This window comes from Leucopleurus acutus (assembly GCF_964270905.1).
Source record: "Leucopleurus acutus genome assembly, chromosome: 3".
Lineage (NCBI taxonomy): Eukaryota > Metazoa > Chordata > Mammalia > Artiodactyla > Delphinidae > Leucopleurus > Leucopleurus acutus.
This window is the reverse complement of record NC_139145.1, coordinates 6699286-6718118: the sequence shown is the minus strand read 5'-3', so window position 1 is coordinate 6718118 and position 18833 is coordinate 6699286. Positions and strand designations below refer to the sequence as shown.

Sequence of the window (18833 nt, the reverse complement as noted above, 5' to 3'; positions counted from 1 at the left end):
CGCCAGAATGGCTGTAAGAAACCCAGCCCAAGATGGAAATGTATGGGCTGCAAATAGGAAGCAAAAGTCAAAAGGAATTACTGAGGAGGGTGTTGAGCAGAAACTAATACAAACACAAATAAAAGCAAAGTCATAGGTGCTTTGAGAATGGAAGAAATGAAGCATGTCTTTTAAGGGAAAAGAAAATCAGGAGATATAAATTCACAAAATTTGTTTTTGCAGCCCACAGTGTCCACTTAGTTCTGAGGCCAGTGGCCCCTCACAGACAAGTGGTACCTAAACCAAGGAGCCTTCCCAGGGCCCCCTTCACATCCTTGTTCCTCAGGCTATAGATGAAGGGGTTCAGCTTGTGGGTGAGCACGGTGTACATCACTGAGGCGATGGAGCTTCTCTGGGGAGAATGGGTCACAGCAGAAGTGAGATAGATCCCCACGCCTGTCCCATAGAACAAGGAAACCACAGAGAGGTGAGACCCACAGGTGGAAAATGCTTTATATTTGCCCGCTGCAGAGGAGATTCTCATTAAAGAGGAGACAATTCGAGAGTAAGAGAAGAGGATTCCAATGAGGGGAAACACACCCAGGAGGGCAGTGGCCACAAACAAGAAGATGTTATTGATGAGGATGTCAGAGCAGGCCACCTTGAGAGTCTGAGCCAGTTCACAGAAGAAATGTGGAATTTCAGTGCCAGTACAGAAGTTCAGCCGCCTCAACAGTAGAATATGAATCAGGGGAACCCAGAAAATGATGAGCCAACACATCAGAACCAGGAGGCCACAGAAGCGGGGGTTCATGATGACCATGTAGTGTAGGGGATGGCAGATGGCCACAAACCTGTCATAGGCCATCACAGTCAGGAGAAAACTATCCATTACAGTAAAAATTAAAAAAAAATACACCTGAGTGAGTCTCCCTATGTAGGAGATGCCTTTGCTCTGTGTCTGGATGTTCACTAGCATCCTTGGGACAGTGGTGGAGATGAAACAGATGTCAACAAAGGACAGGTTGGCGAGGAAGAAGTACGTGGGGGTCTGAGCTGACGGCCAGGATGATGAGCAGGTTCCCCAGCACAGCGACCAGGTACATGGACAGGAACACTCCAAAGAGGAGGGGCTGCAGGCCAGGGTCGTCTGAGAGGCCCAGGAGGAGGAACTGTGATACTCCTGTATGGTTTCCTGCTCCCATGTCACTGGTGCGTCTGCTGGGGAAGGAGGCAAAAGCAACATTCAATGAACAGCCAAATGGCACCTCAGCTAGTCATCACTTACGATTCCACCTTTAGGTCGATATCCTTCACCCTCTATTAGTCCTTCCAACGACAGTGATTCACTCAGCCAAATGGTAGACCATTTCCATTTTAAATATATTTATTTAGCTGTTTTAAAATTCAGCAGAAAAAATATTTTTATCTCCTACTCACTGGTTTTGTTTTTTTTTTTTTTTTTGCGGTACACGGGCCTCTCACTGTTGTGGCCTCTCCTGTTGTGGAGCACAGGCTCCGGACGCGCAGGCTCCAGACACGCAGGCTCAGCAGCCATGGCTCACGGGCCCAGCCGCTCCGCAGCATGTGGGATCTTCCTGGACCCGGGCACGAACCCATGTCCCCTGCATCAGCAGGCGGACTCTCAACCACTGCTCCACCAGGGAAGCCCCAAAAGTCAGATTTTTTAAAAAGGCTAGTTTTTTTTTTTTTAAACTACTAAACTCAGACCCCAAATGGAGAAATGTAGAGTGTAAAAAAAGTGAATATAAAAAAACAAACTGTTTAGCTGGCATTTCAAAGACTAAAACACTGAACAAAACACCTAACAAAAAACAGTATTTTTATTTATTATTATTATTATTTTTTTTGCGGTGCGCGGGCCTCTCACTGTTGTGGCCTCTCCCACTGTGGAGCACAGGCTCTGGATGCACAGGCTCAGTGGCCATGGACGGGCCCAGCCGCTCCACGGCATGTGGGATCTTCCCGGACCAGGGCACGAACCCGTGTCCCCTGCATCGGCAGACGGACTCTCAACCACTGTGCCACCAGGGAAACCCCAAAACAGTATTTTTAAATGCCCACATGCAGGGTCACTCGTGAGGTGGCCGGCACAGGGAGGTCAGTAGCCTCACAAGCACAGCTGCCTCAGCCATTCAGAAACAGAAACACCCTGTTCCCAGGCAGGCACCAGAGGGCAGGCCAAATGCAGTGGGTCATGCAGGGAGAGCATCGGACACACATCACTGAGAGCCGGTGGTTGGGGAGGGAAGGTGGGCTTTGACACCAATCAGCCACCAAGAAGTGCTTCAAGGAAGAAGCCCACACAATATAGTGTTCTGTATTCCCAGCTGAGGGGAGCCCAGTAGCTCCTGGAGCTGCCCTTGTAGATATTTGGGCTCCAATCTGCCTGGCTGCTGAGGCATCACATGGCCTTCCAGGCCAGCGCAGGGGCCTGGTGCCCCCAGAGTCACCATGGGCTGAACGGTGTACCTGTCTAAACATGTTCCGTGACCAAGAACTCTGGGTTTTGCTCTAGAGACAAGACGTGATAGATTCAGGCGGAAGTATATTCCTAACCTGTCCCTTAACTTTTCCATGAACATTGAGATAAGAATGATGAAATTGATTCCACTGATGAAAGTGATTTGTAATGGTGAAAGGCGCTGCGTTCCAATGGGTCACAAGTGAACTGGTTCAGAAGCTCAGGGTGCAGATCTCTCCTCCCCTCATGGAGCACAAACACAAGCTGACCCTACTCCACCCTTCACTCTAATGAATAATCTTCCCCACTCCTCGCCTCAAAGCTCCTGTACTAAAGGGATGACTTTCTGCTGTTATGTGGAAAGACATACTGCTCAGGGGCAATAACGTCTTATATAATGTCCCCATCACCAGGGACCCACAGGCCACCCGTTATGTGACAAGTGACAGGGCAGTCAGAGGGAGAGAAGGAGGCAGGAAGACAGCTGTCTGTGACAGTGGCAGGTCTGGGTAAAGAGTGAAGAAAGGGCCAGAGCTGCACTGACTGCAGGGTCCCAGAAAGGCCAGGGGACAAAGCCAATGGGAAACCCAATGGATGCACCACTGTGAGCTGAGGCAGACAGCCAGGTCCAAAGTCGTCTGGGATAGAAAAGGCCAACACGAAGTACCCAGGAAAGCTGGGGAAGAGCCACAGCCATTCCCATCATCATTACTGTTTGGCCACAGCGGGGCAATCATGCAGTCAGTCTCCACAGTTGTGTCCCCTTATGGTGGTGGTCAGTTTACCTCATGATAGTGCACTAACTTCACTGTTTCTGATGATACTGAGCACTTCCCCCCTGGGGTGTCCATTCCCTGTCAAACATAACCACTCATAAGACAAGGGCGGCTCTGCCACTTCTCTGGGGGGACTTGGTCCTTTTTGTCACCTGGGCCTGTTTTGTGGCTCTTCTGACTACAGACTGATTTCTGGGTCTCTGGGTCAGTGTGTTGCTGAGGAGTTGACAATGGGCATTGCAGTATTCACAAGTCCCAGTACACTTTGTACAAGGGAAACGGTATTAAGACTTCAATGAGGGCTTCCCTGGTGGCACAGTGGTTGAGAGTCCACCTGCTGATGCAGGGGACACGGGTTTGTGCCCCATTCTGGGAAGATCCCACATGCCGCGGAGCGGCTGGGCCCGTGAGCCATGGCCCGTGAGCCATGGCCGCTGACACTGCACATCCGGAGCCTGTGCGTCCGGAGTCTGTGCTCCGCAATGGGAGAGGCCACAACAGTGAGAGGCCCATGAACCACAAAAAAAAAAAAAAAGACTTCAATGAATTAAAAAAGAAAAAGACTTCAATGAAAGACGTTAATTTAAAAGGTTTCAGGGTAGCAACTAAAGGAAAAGTAGTGGAGCATATAAATTTCAATAATCGACAGTTAAATCATCTGCATGAAAATACACTAACAATGTAGAGAAAGATGGAAAATGAGATAAATATGGAAAAAATAAGATAGACACAAACCCAAATTTATTAGTAATTTATTATATTATACAGTAAATGCTCCAAGTAAAAGAAAAGGATTTTAAGATTGGATAGCAAAAACGTAGGTATTTTTAAAGTCCACATAATGTCTGTGTATAAAGTGACATTAAAAAATTAAGCATAGGGCTTCACTGGTGGAGCAGTGGTTGAGAATCTGCCTGCTAATGCAGGGGACACGTGTTCGAGCCCTGGTCTGGGAGGATCCCACATGCCGCGGAGCAACTAGCCCGTGAGCCACAACTACTGAGCCTGCGCATCTGGAGCCTGTGCTCTGCAACAATAGAGGTCACGATAGTGAGAGGCCCGCGCACCGTGATGAAGAGTGGCCCCCACTTGCCACAACTAGAGAAAGCCCTCGCACAGAAACAAAGACCCAACACAGCAAAAATAAATTAATTAATAAACTCCTACCCCCAGCATCTTCTTTAAAAAAAAAAAAAAATTAAGCATAGGACTTCCCTGGTGGTGCAGTGGTTAAGAATCCGCCTGTCAATGCAGGGGACATGGGTTTGATACCTGGTCTGGGAAGATCCCACATGCCCTGGAGCAACTAACCCCACGAGCCACAACTACTGAGCCCATGTGCCACAACTACTGAAGCCTGTGCAGTCTAGGGCCTGGGTGCTGCAACTACCAAGGTGGTGTGCTGCAACTACTGAAGTCCATGGGCCTAGGGCCCATGCTCTGCAACAAGAGAAGCCACTGCAATGAAAAGCCCGCACACAGCAACGAAGAGTAGCCCCCACTTGCTGCAACTAGAGAAAGCCTGAGCGCAGCAACGAAGACCCAATGCAGCCAAAAAATAAATTAAAAATTAAAAAAAATTAAGGGTATTATAAGATTGAGAAATTAAGGAAACGTAAACTGATATAACTACTGATACACTTACTGTTGAGCCTCATTAAGGAGTAGGACAGCAGGGGTCCTTGTTTCCTCTTCTTGCCCCAAACATGGGCAAATGTCTGGGGAAGAGCTTTCTTTACTGGATTCCAGATGCTTTTCTGTCTTTCCACCCAGCCTGGCCACTACTATTCTGCCTCTTCCAGGAAGCCACGTCTCCATCACCAAAACTTTTGGACCAGTGACTTGATTATTCCCTTCTTCCAAGGAAAGTTAGCCTGTTTGTATTGGTTCCCTTTGTCTCTTTGTCCCTGAGTCTCTCAGGGGTGACACAGAGGGCCCATGTCGAGTCTGCACTACATGGGGTTGTCTTACAGGAGAGCAATGCTGAGGTTGTGGAATTTATTTCAGTTTCTTTGAAGCAGCAACAAAGCCTGCTTGTTGTCTCAATGGGAGAGATGATGTCGTCTTTCCAAGCTCCTCACTGCGTTTCTCAATTCTGAGAAAAAAAGGGATCATAGCCTTGTATTCACATGTACAACATGATGAGCAGGGGCAAGAGCAATGCACGGAGGAGGGTCTTCAAGAAGCTACTCCTGGTTGACACGTCAACTTGGCTTACGGAGAACTTTCACATGCAAATGACATCTGGTCAGCCACTGAAGAACAAAAGCTGGGATGAAATCTGCTTCATGGATCTCAGTGAGCACTTGTTGATGACCCTATCAGTAGAAGTCGAAGCAGCAGAATGAGGCCAACCTGCATATAAACCTCTAACATGACCCATGAGGTCTCAGACTCAGGCAACCGCAACAAATTCTGCTGGAAATGTAGGTCTTATTCCAGAAAATCAGAATGTCATCCAGGGCTAGTTTATAATCCATTACACTGCATTCAAGGGAGTTAAGACTAATCTGCTGATAATTAGTGTCACTGCCAATAATTAAAGAGGTCAACAGATAGGCCAAATAGCAATATGCATACACAAAAAGGAACCAAACATGACACGTTACTCCATATATTAATATGTATAAATGAAGGTTCAGAGGTTAATTCCAGTCCAGGCTTTGTTTTAAGCGTGATTTGGATTATAATTACAATGGTTTGATTAGCCTCAAGAACGTGTCATCAAGAAGCTGCATCCTGGGGACTTCCCTGGTGGTGCAGTGGTTAAGACTCCACGCCCACAATGCAGGGGGCCCAGGTTCAATCTCTGTTCAGGGAACTAGATCCCACATGCATGCCACAACTAAGAGTTTGCATGCCACAACTAAGGAGCCCACCCACCACAACTAAGGAGCCCACCTGCCACAACTGAGACCCAGCAGACCCAAATAAATAAATATTAAAAAAAAGAAAAATAAGCTGTACCCTGATTGGCTATACACGATGTAACCCAAGGCTGCTCGAGCATGAGAACTGTGTAACCTTTCATCAGAGGCTGAAATGAGGTTTTTAATATTAGATAAAGTCCTAGGAAGGCAGAACCTGGGTTCTGGCTAACTGACACCTGGCATGATGTGGGGTGCAGAAAGCTTAAGACCGGGGAGGGCGCAGAGGTTAGGCATACCTGCTGGTAAATGCATCAGACCTGGTAATGCAGTAGCTGGCTTCATTGGTGGCACATAAATGAGGGACTGGCTAGTTCTGGTGGCAATAATGGTGCAGTTGGTACACCTGTACTGAGGACATTACTGACAGCTGGTAGAATTGAGCCAATAAAAAATCCAGGGGGCTTCCTAGTGGCGCAGTGGTTGAGAGTCTGCCTGCCAATGCAGGGGACACGGGTTCGTGCCCTGGTCCGGGAAGATCCCACATGCCGCGGAGCGGCTGGGCCCGTAAGCCATGGCCTCTGAACCTGCGTATCTGGAGCCTGTGCTCCACAACGGGAGAGGCCACAACAGTGAGAGGCCCGCATACCGCAAAAAAAAAAAAAAAATCCCGACAGATCCTGTTCAATTTCTGTAATTCCCAGTGGTGACAAAGATTGGGGAGTAACTGAGGAGAGATGAACCTCTGTAAAGCCATCTTTAAGAGGAATAATAGGTGTACTAGTCATTTGTCTGTGTCTGAATCCAAAGCCCACCTTCAGGAACTGCCAGTCATGGCATCAAGCAGCACACATTATCAGGAGCAGCCAGTCACATGAGTTTTTCACTTTTCAAGCACTTGGATTGGAGGACAAACCCAGAGGGAGGACATGTCACCTCCCTCTGCACAGCAGACAATGCTTGATCCAGACACATGACATGATTGTTTTGCATGGGTGTGGAGCTAAATATAGGGGTGAAAAGGAACAATCTCACCCTCTTCCTGCAACGCCTGAGGTTGAATGTCCTCCACAGGTGTCGGGGTGTTGTTCTCCCGCAAAGGTCAGGAAATCAGGGTGTCTCACATTAGTAGATGAAATCTCACTTCCTCTCCACTCATCCCATGCTTGACCCTGACCCTGAAAGGATCAGGTGTGAGAGAGGACAAAGCCATCTTTACAAGATTTACAGAGATGTACTATATCCTCCACTTTGGCCATTGAGACTTGATGTAGATGGACTTGGTGAGCCTCATACATAGTCAAGCAGTTCCTGTCTTCACAATATAAGACCAGGTCCATCCAACAGGAAAAAACAGGGGCTCTAAGTGTGAACCCTGTAGGTCCACTTTTGGCCAGGTTGTGACCTGGAAAATGTAGCAACTAGACTGGCCTGGCCTGATGATGAGGGAAAGACATATCACTGCCCAGGAAAGGTCATGGCCAAATGAAAAATGTTCAAAATAGATCTTTGGGACCACCTGGAACACTATCCTTTCTCAGAAACCCTAAGATTTCAGACTCAGGGTAGCATTTCCCATATTTACTACACTCTGTTTCTCTTGCCTGTGAATCACCCCATGTTTATTAAGCATGAGCAACAATCTAGTGGAAAAAAATGATGACTCTACAATATTTCTCACGTTCCTAATGTTCTTCTCCACAGTGAGATCACAAGTGAACATCAAAGTACTCAAGAGATGTACAGTTTTCCAGAAATCTTATATCAGTAGAGTTCCTCTGCATTGAAAGATCTCTCATATTTAGGGAATATATATTTCCCTGAGCAAACAGTAAAGTGCTTTCCATGTTTCTTAATAGTATGGCTTCACTGTGAGCCCTAACAGACTGGGTTGTGAGATGGATGGCTTTCCCACATTCCTTATGCTTGAAGACCATCTCTCCAGTGTGCTCTTTTCACGTCAAGTGTATCAGGGCAACTGAGGGCTTTCCCACATACCTGACATCAGTTAGACAAAGTGATTTCTTACAAGACAAATGAACAAAGAGAACTGAAGGCCTTCTCACATATTCATTTATAGGATTTTGCTAGAGGGTGAGTTTTTCCTGAGGAGTTGGAATAACTGAAGGATTTCTCACATTGTTTACATCCTCAGGTTTCTTTCTCTCCACCATGAGTTTGGACATGTTTAGAAAGGTCTGATTTCCAAGTGAAGGCTCTCCCACATTTCTCACATTTGTAAGGTTTTATTCCAGAGTGAATTGTCTTGTGACGATGAAGGTATAAGGAATGTTTAAAGGATTTTCCACACTGATCACATAGAAAGGGCTTATCTCCAATGTGAGATTTTCTATGGTCCCTAAACTGAGATCTGACAAAGTTTACCACAATCTTCACATAAAAACTTTCTAGCATGAGTTTCCATGTGTTCAGTAAGTGCAAAAGGCCTGATGAAGGCTTTACCACATTCCGTACATTTATATGGTTTTGTTCCAGTGTGAATTCGATTGTGAATCTTAAGATATGAAGAACTTTTAAAGAATTTTCCACATTTTTCACATGGAAAAGGCCTCTCTTCGCTATGAGATTTTATATGTTCTTTAAGTCTATAGGAAGTAAGGAAAGCTTTCCCACACTCCCTACATTTATGCACTTTTATTTCACTATGATTTTGCATGTGATCATTAAAGAATAAGGGATAAAAATAGGATTTTCCACTTTCCTTATATATAAAGGGCCTCTCTCCAGTATGAGATTTTATATGGCTCCTAAGGTGATAAGCTCTAATGAAGGCTTTCCCACATTCCTTACATATAAAGGGCTTTTCTCCAGTATGAGATTTTTTATATGCCTCTTAAGTTCATAAGCTATAATGAAAGCTTTCCCACATTCCTTACATTTATAGGGTTTCTCTCCATTGTGGGTTCCCATGTGAATTTTAATGGATATATGATATTTGTAGACTTTCCCACGCTCCTTACATTCATAACATTTTTTTGTAGTGTGATTTCGTACAGGTATACCATGCCTTGTGGAGTGAACAGAAGCTCTCCCATGTTCCTTCTGTTCACAGTGTTTTTCCCCATTCTGAGTTACTACTTGTGCCTGAAGAGAAGGCTGATTCACACAAGGTTCCTCACCATCACTGCATTCGAAGGCTTTCTCTCCCATGCAGGTTTTCCTGTCCACAATATTTGGAGTCAGGATGATGGCTTTTCCACAGTGATTAAACACAAAATGCTTCACAACCGTAGAGGTTTTCTTCTGCAGAGTAAGGAAGCTTTTTCCATACTCATTATGCTCGTAAGTGTTGCCTCCATTTTGAGTTCTCCTGCCTGTCCTAAGGCTCAAGTGTTCATTGAAGTCTTTCCTATATTGCTCACAGTTACAGAGTTTCCATCCATTGTGCATTCTTGCCTGTGGATGGATAGATGAATGATGATGCAAAGATTGCTCAGACTCATTAATTGATCCTACTCATCTCAAACTTGAAACATCATTACAACGATGAAGATGACTTTTACCATTTCTACTACATTCATACACCTCTGCTCTGTTGATTTCTTTCAAGTTGAATGATGGAATCCTTCTGCCAGAATGATGTTCCATCTACTCCAACCTTCAAATAATCCTGTACAACTTCATGGATTGTTGTAAAATCTCAAATGTCCTGTTACATATGTGGAAATGAGGACTTATGGGAACTCTGAAGCAATAATTATCAAGCTAGGTTTAGGATATCCCCAAATTCAACCTATGCAGAGTATCTCACCATAGACATTGCTCTCCCCTGGTGACTTCCACCTATTGCAAACATCTATCACTTGTGCTCATGCTATAAATGAAATTCCCTTTCTTTTCTGAATGTGGAAAAAGAGAAATATGATGTTTTAAACTTACCAATGTTACTGTTTCCATCCCAACAGATGTTTCTCCCCCAAGATTATCCTGCTGAATTGCTGAGTCTTTGGTTTTAAGTTGCATTTCCCATAAAAAAATAATAAATGTAAGAGTTTGTAGAAAGAAACAGGAGGCTGAAGGAGTTAAAAATAATAATACTCATTTGTATTGGCTTCCAAATTAAAGATGCTAAAAATATCAATACATACATACTAGATTTGAGGAGTTTGGCTATGCCAAATATTTAACAATGATAGGAATGCAGAGTCAAAATTCAGTACCTGATTAAAAAGAATTCTATGAAAATTAAATATGATGGGGAAAAAAATCTGAATATTATCAGTGAAGGAAAAGAGGAATGTTAGGAAAAATAGCCTACATCAAAATGATAAAGTTAAAAAAAGAAACAGAACAAGCCATTTTGGATAAAGATGTGGTACATATGTACAATAGCATATTACTCAGCTGTAAAAAAGAATGAAATAATGTCATTTGCAGTTACATGGATGGACCCAGAGATTATCATATTAAGTGAAGTAAGTCAGACAAAGACAAATATCATATGATATCACTCATATGTGGAATCTGATTTAAAAAAATGATACAAATGAACTCATTTACAAAATAGAAACAGACTTAAAGATATCAAAAACAAACTTATGGTTACCAAAGGGGAAATGTGGGAGGGTGGGATAAATAAGGAGCTTGGGATTAACATACACACACTACTATACATAAGATAGATAACAACGACCTAACGTATAGCACAGGGAACTCTACTAAGTATTCTGTAATAACCTATATGAGAAAAGAATCTGAAAAATAATGAACATATATATATATATATATATATATATATATATATATATAAAACTGAATCAGTTGCTGTACACCTGAAACTAACATAACGTTGTAAATCAACTGTACTTCAATAAAATTATATTAAAATAAAGAGAGAACAAACCATTTTGTGAGCTCATAAGAAATTGTGAGTAAATGTGAAGTACATACATATGACAACTTGAATATATCCTGAAACATCAGAGACCAGTGACCTCAGCCTTCTGTGAGAAAGCACATCTTTACAAGTTTCCTCATTATTATTCCAAAGACACTGAAATTTTCACTGATCAGGAATCACTCACCTTGGAGGACTCCTTTTCTTTCCGCTGTCCTCAAATCATCTTCTTGTTCCAACCAAGAGATCAGAGTGGGTTTCAATGATTGATATCCTGTTTATGAGGAAAGATAAATTAATGAAAGAAGCTCCAGAAAAATAGAAGAAACTGTCCAATGAATCAGCTCCTATATGTCTAAAACTGTGGTAAAACTATTTCAGAAGGGATAAAACAGGAAATTCACCTCCTTCTGTTCTCCACAAAGACTGTTTCTCTCTGGCCCCTGAAGCCCACATTCAGAATAATATAAACAATTACAAAGCTTAAGACTTTTTTTGATATGGGAAACAAAGTAAGTGCAAAAAAAGATGTTCATTCACATGGAGAAACCAATACACCAATGAGTGTCAAACGTTGGTGTCCATGAGAACCAAGTCCAGTGTCTGTCACAGCACAGATGACTGGGTCCCAATGCCACAGTTTCACTCAGTAGGTGAAAGGTGGAGTCTGAGAATGCACATTTCTAAGAGTGATGGTGATAATGCTAGTCCTAGAAGCACATTTTCAGATGCCAACTGAATTAAAACCCATTCATGTGAAGAACAGTGTCTGTTAGTTTCCATTATATTCATATGTAACATCACCCATGCTGCAACACAGTAAGTGCATCACATATATCTGTTCTCTAAGACGATATAGGAATGATGGCAGCCTTACCTGCTGTGGTCAGGTTCTTGTAGTTCTCCAGCATCACATCTCTGTATAGTTTTCTCTGAATGGGGTCCAGTAAAGTCCATTCTTCCTGGGTGAAGTCCACAGCTACATCAGCGAAGGTCACTGAGTCCTAAACCATCACACACATACTAGCTTCAGTAAAGTAAGCCCTCCACCAATGGTAGGGACTGGAGACGGGTGACCCATGATTCAATGTCTCTCATCATCTCCCCCAGGACACAATGGTCCTAGGTTCTCTTCTGTCTACACTCACTCATGATTGATATCCCTCAGCTACAGCTCTAATGGAACATGTAATACATGAACTTATCTCAAAAGAATGAGCCTTAAAGTGCTTTGTTTCTCTCCTGTAACATAGTCCTAAGCCAACTGGAAGCACTTGTAAACGCTGATGAATGAATACATTCTTTGAGAAATGCACAGTCATCTTCCTTACTGTGTAAGCGCACCAAGCAAAACAAAAAATATGCAGTCACCATCATGAGAGGCAAGATTAGGAGGTCATTACTGAAACACTGAGATTATTCAGGGTAATGTGTCACCAGTATGAGCTTCCACTTAGGGAGGGAATTCATCAGGGACTGAGTCCTGCAGTGGCTTTATTTCTTTAAGAAGCTCTGGACACAGGCCTACCAAAACAGAATGTGTCCATCTGGTGGATACAGTAGCTCATTTTTTAGGATAGACTTGCTTCTTACCCGAGAACAACTTCTCAAACACTCAGCCATTATCCTTTCTGCCTCTATCTTTTCCTCAGGAAGGCGAAAGGGTCCTTAGAACACCTAGGAGAAAAGAAAGAAGGCATGAGTACCCAGAGATGATCATAATTCCCACAGTCACTGCCTGGAAGTCATTCAACTCTAGCTTGAAATTCCCAATTATCCTTTGCACACTCAAGAAATCTCACATATATACACACCACTGCTGTGAAATGCCAGAGTAGTCCTGTCTCACCTGGAGCCAGAAAAGGGGATGGTGAGCCATGCTGCCCATCAGGAAAAGAGTAATGGGTTCATTTTACAGGGAAGCAACCTTAAGACCTGAGTAATATGACTCTTCATTTGTCAAGGCAATAAAATACTTGAATAAGATTATGCAGCAGGGCTTCCCTGGTGGCGCAGTGGTTGAGAGTCCGCCTGCCGATGCGGGGGACGCGGGTTCGTGCCCCGGTCCGGGAGGATCCCGCATGCCACGGGATGGCTGGGCCCGTGGGCGATGGCCGCTGGGCCTGTGCGTCCGGAGCCTGTGCTCTGCAGCGGGAGAGGCTGCAGTGGTGAGGGGCCCGTGTACCACAAAAACAACAACAACAAAAAAAACCAAAAAACAAACAAACAAAAAAAGATTATGCAGCAACTCTACCTAAATGCGCATACCAGAAAGCCGAGTTAGAGAACAGCATTATCTGGCTCCCTTCAGCAATTCCTAGATGAACCAGAAGCATGACTGCTCAGGCCCAGACCAAAAGACTGGCAGATCCTAAAGTAGAGTCTCTGAAAAGGGACATTAACAGGGACTTCACATGGGACATATAGCTGTCATGTTGCAATGATGGTGAAATTTGCCTGAAAATTCCTTTCTTTGATGTCAAGATCATGTCAGGCAGCTTATGAATACAAGTGGACAGGGACATCTCCATTCCCCTGGAGATCGGGTTATCTGGAGTCCTGCTTCATATCAATCATTAATCAACAAATATTAGTTATCTCACACACAAAATCATAAATTAGCTCTTTCTATGTAGATAACATAGTTACTAAAAGAGTATGCTCTATAACAAGAATATCAGTAACATCAATTATTATTCATTGAGTACATTATGTACCAGATATCTCATTAGGAGTTTACAGCTTACCTATGTTTGGAACAACTTGAATACTGGAATCTACTCTTTCAACTGTAAATTATGTATGCTCTAAGCAGAAATTAAGTATATATGATAAAAATTTAGTGTCCAGTAAATTTAAAACCCTTCAAATGAAAAAAATTAAAATATCTAAATTTTTAAATTGACTGTTTAAGTAATATTTTAATATATATGAGATAAAATAAAATATATTCATATAAATAATCTTCATTTTTGTTTATTGTGGGTACTGAAAATATTTTCATTATATACGTGGTCTATACATTATATTTATATTGGAAAAGCACTGGTGTAGGCTGCTGCTGGGCTTATGAAGGGAAAAAAATACATTCTATTCAGTCAACATCCTTGAGCTTCTCTTGATGGATGTTGGAGAAGTTTGAAGCTCTAGGCCTCCTTTAGTTCTTATCACTGGATTATTCCTTTCTTTCAACAACCTTGTGCTAGGCAATCAGTTGAGAGCAGTAACATATACAGAAAATATTCTAGGCATTAAATATCCACCATTCTTATTAGGGAAGATAGACAATAAACTAATAATTGATATATCAATTCATTAGTAACATGGGAAAACAATTAAGCAGGTAAAAAAAATAAAGGGTATCCTACACACACACACACACACACACACACACACACACACACACACACACACACACACATATATTGTTAGTTCCCGGGCCAGATAAAGAAAGAAAGGGGAAATCATTAGGTCTTCCACACTTGGTCCAAAAAGATTAGAAAAAAATTTGTCAAACTTTTTACAAAAGAATTCAGAATACATGAAAGTACTGGGAAGCCTCCATGGGTCTCCGTTTTGGAAACACTCAAATCAAACAGGTCTGTACTCCCTCCTTGCCTTAGACAAGGAGCAAGGCCCTGTCATACTTAGCCCAACATTTGTCTATTTTAATGAATTTTTTCAGACAATCACATTTTCATATTATTTTTCAGTTCCTTTTTCATGGAAATGAAAAATTTGCTTTTATGTTTACTTACTTCTTCCACAGACTTTCTTCATGTTTCTTGTCTTTTAACATTCTGTATTTAAAAGTTAACTTCTTTTTGTTATATATCAATAACGTTTAATATATCAAACACAGACCACCAGGCCAAATGCTGGTCTACAAAACTGGATATGAATGATGACAATGAAAGTTCCACAGTTCATTACCTATGAACCTATGGACCATATTCATCCTCACTGTCCCCACAGTCCTCATTCTTCAGTAGAGAAGACTAAAACCCATACATACATGAGGTTAAAAAAAAATCATGTGTCTAGACTCCCTTATAACTGTACTTATTACTAGGGGTCTCAAACTAGGAGTCCTTAGGCTGAGTAAGTTTAGTGAGGCAGTACTGATAAAATGTTTTATTTTTCTGTTTATTTTGTAGTTGGATATAATTAATGTCTAATGAAATACACAGATCTCAAGTATTTAGTGGATGAATTTTGATAATTGCATATACTTGTATAATCACCAGCCTGAACAAGAAACAGAACATATTTATTTCCCTGGAAAGCCTTCTTGTCCTTTTCCATCCATTCCTTACTTCTTGCGCTCAGACAAGCACTTTCTGATTTCAGTGTTATGCTATATATGTATATTAGGCAATTAATACAGCATTTTCAAATGTGGGTCTTAACTGATTTTTCGTGTACTGTTTAGTGAAACTATGGGCAAAATACATTAAAATCTCCCACTAGAATTTTGAAATTGTTTATTTCTTCTTCCACTTCTTTCAAGTAATGCTTTATATATTTGCAACAATATTATTGAGTGGATATGCATTTGATTTTTTATATTTTTGGAGAAACAGATTTGTTTATCATGACCTCTGTATCTGTAGTAATGCTTCTTGACAACGTTGTCTGACATAAGGATCAGATTTTTGGGGGAGAGTTTCTTTTTTTGGCATATCATTGGTAGCACTGTATCTGTTTTGGATGTCAGTGTCTGCCAGTACAAAGAGTGGCACGGTGTCTGGCACACCAAAGGCACCCACTAACTGGTGACTGACAGAGTGGAGCTCCTTCACATCACTCTTCAAGTACACCTAGGTTATACCTAAATAACTGTTCATAATACAACATATATCTGTTTTCATAAATGTATTTGATTACTCTAAGAATGTAAGGGTGGGAGGAACACCATCTTCTTTCAAGCACTCACACCAGCGTCGGCTTATCTGCACACCTGTCACTTGTTTCCCAAAGCCTCCTTATATGGACACTTAGTGCTCTAGGTCCTGCACTGGCAGTGGCACCCCAATTCCCTCTCTACATCTACATACTGGTCATGGCTTGCCTGCATACCAGAGGGGAGCTTCATCCTTGCCCAGTGACTGTTAACTAGTTCTGGCCCTGGCAACCTAGCAAATTTCCTCACATTCAATGGGTTGCCATGATACCTTCTCTAACAAGGTCTGAAATCAATCTTGGGGAGAGGCCCCCACTATAAGTTTGGCCTTCCTTAGGTATTCTCCATGAACTCTAGGATATATGACAGAATTCTCTTTACAATTTTATACTTTACTTCTCCTGTTTAAATCAAAGTATGATTTCTGTCTCTTCATTTCATGCAGACTTATACACAATAGTGAAGATAGGTGATCCCTGGAGACAAAGTAGTAAAGATGACATTTTGGGATATGTTTGGTCAAACCTTTGGACTCAAGCATAGAGCTAAAAGCCTTTCCAATGGGAAAGACTTTCACAGAATTACAACTGTCAAGCAATCACCTATGATGATTATGGTACAGCTCTTGCCTTGGGAGACCAGGTGAATGCTACACTTAACGGTACAACAATAATGGTGATTATAATGGTTGTGGTGAGAGATGGATTCTTTTGAGTGTAGTTGCCCAGACAATGACAAGCTCAGATCTACTATCTCAAGTCAAAGTCTGAAACCAGAGAGATTCCATGACAGGTTAAAAACTCATTTCATGTGGTCACATGGGGAAGATATTGCAAAAATCAAATGCAGAGTTCAAGTATTCAACCATACTTAAAGTCAGTCTCACATACTTTTTCATGTGAAAATGAGGCACTGATCAGGGAAGAATGAGAAAGGAAACTTGAAATAGGGATATCTATGGGGACCCTGATGACACTCACAATATTGAACCCCCAAGACACTCTGAGCCTCCCTTATCAGGGAAGTAGCTTGCTCTTAGGTTTCTGAAGATACTAGCCTTCCTCTGCTTGACAAATGTGTGATAATCTCACTTAGAGCAGATGCCTTGGAAGGAATGCTCATTCTTGAGACCCACCACAATTACCTGCCGTTGCCTCTGGACACACAACTAGTGCAAAATCCAAGGGGACAGGACAGTATGCAACATAAGGTAGGAGAAAACAGCTTACATACAAAATAAGCCCAACTCTGCAAATGTGTATCAAAAGAGTTTGGTGAACATGTAAACTCCTAGGAGTTCCTAAGGGATTAAGCTCAGGCAATTCCAGTGAGTGCAAGTAAATTGTATGATAGGCTGCCAAGGCTCTTTCAACACCTAAGTACAGTTGCACTACCTCCTCTTCCTCAGTCTATGTCTATGGCTTCCTGTGGTATTCCTTACACCCAGCTGGCTGAGACAAAACCTGGTTTATAGATGGGTCTGCATAGTAAGCTAGTTACACCTGGAAGTTTAGACCTGAAGCTCTATATCCTTACTGAAGGGATGACCCTGAAAGGCAGTAGTAATTAAAAATCTTCCCAGTGGCAGAAATTCAAGTAGTATATTTGGCTGTCGCTAGGTCTGGAGTGAAAAACAGCCACATGTATGGATACACATTGCTTCACAAACAGTTGTCAATCATTTGACTAGAGAGTCAAAGACGTGAATGGAACAAGATTGGAAGGTTGATAACAAGAAAAGTAGTCTGGGAAAAGTATATGAAAGGATGTCTCTGAATGCACATAAACTGTAAAGTTATTTGTGTCCTATATGAATGTCCACCAAGAGCAATCCACTATAAATAAGACTATTAATAATCAGGTGGTCAAAATGATGCAGTCCATAGATGTGAATTACTTTTCCCAGCCAAAACAGTGTTTCCTCAATGGGTCCATGAACCAAATGGCCATGCTAAAGGGGATAAAGGCTATCTGTGGGCTCAACAATATGGACTTCCCTTCTCCATGGATGACCCAGCTAACACTACTGTTGTGTGCCTGGGAATGAACATTTGGGCCACTCCACCAGGTACATAACCCAGACCAGGTGAGGGTCTCATTGAGGGCAAGGGAAATGTGAAACTGATTGTTGAAGAAGTAACCCATGGATGTCAACCACAACCTCAAGACCAATTAGAGAAACAAGAATGGTAGTAGTTCTGCACATTTTCTCTTTGCTTATTATATGTATGCATTTATTTAATGCATATGTTTATTTATATAAATGAACGATTCATTTCTATCTCCTCCCCATTTTAATTTTATACATAAGGTGTTAATGGTTAACATTACCATTTAGTCTTTAGGAAACTATATCTGCAAGTCTGTGAACAAATGTGAGGAATTCAGTTTTCTTCACTATGTCTTAATCATTCAAGCACTGACTATAATATATCCTCTAGTAAATCAACAGATGAAGGAATAACTTCATCAAGTAATTAAAATTCTCTCAACTTTACCTTCTATAAAACTCTCAAATCATTTCATTTATTTCCTTTTCCATAATAATAATCCAATTGTAATTTACCACCATCGTGTTTTAAAGCTTATTTATCATAAGCTTCTAGGTTGACTCCATGCATTCACTCTCATACTTTCTGAAGACCATTCTCAAACTAGGAGTTGTAAGTAGATTCAAATTACTCCTTTGATTAAAATATTTCCTAAGTTTCCCATGGCCTTAGAATATAATTCAGAGTAAGTAATTCCCTTGGCCCTATCCCCCACTCTCCAATATACCTCCCAACACTCTCTGGTTCTGCTCTGCTTCAGACAACTCTTTCCTCACCTTAGGAAATACACTGAATTCGCAACTTCTCTGGAATTTTGCTCATGAAGTTCCCTTCATCTGAAATGTTCTCATTCATTCTACAACTCCTCACCTTAGCTCAACAACCTGATTAGCTAAGTCATATCCAAGCTTTCA

General features: G+C 42.0%; 2 protein-coding genes across 4 annotated transcripts in view; both read right to left on the bottom strand.

Moving 5' to 3' along the window:
- Nucleotides 1-259: 259 nt before the first annotated feature.
- Nucleotides 260-1458, bottom strand: LOC309960378 (olfactory receptor 7D4-like; the record flags this gene model as incomplete). Its single annotated transcript, XM_082837119.1, is given in 2 exon segments — nucleotides 260-1022; nucleotides 1024-1458. Coding segments are annotated over 2 exon segments (924 nt in total). The 5' UTR covers nucleotides 1185-1458.
- A 6174-nt stretch (nucleotides 1459-7632) lies between these two features.
- The window catches only part of LOC309960372 (zinc finger protein 177-like), a 52490-nt gene continuing 41289 nt past the window's right edge, over nucleotides 7633-18833 (bottom strand). For 2 of the 3 annotated variants that reach the window (XM_082837104.1, XM_082837105.1), the window contains exons 2-6: nucleotides 12559-12642; nucleotides 11843-11969; nucleotides 11153-11239; nucleotides 10008-10141; nucleotides 7633-9524 (exon numbers count right to left, since the gene is read on the bottom strand). In XM_082837104.1, the coding sequence (XP_082693230.1) occupies nucleotides 8865-9524; nucleotides 10008-10141; nucleotides 11153-11239; nucleotides 11843-11969; nucleotides 12559-12588 (1038 nt within the window). In that variant the 5' untranslated portion in view covers nucleotides 12589-12642 and the 3' untranslated portion in view covers nucleotides 7633-8864. Of the gene's footprint in view, nucleotides 9525-10007; nucleotides 10142-11152; nucleotides 11240-11842; nucleotides 11970-12558; nucleotides 12643-18833 lie in introns of those variants that run through there. The other variant, XM_082837109.1, reaches the window with a different exon arrangement.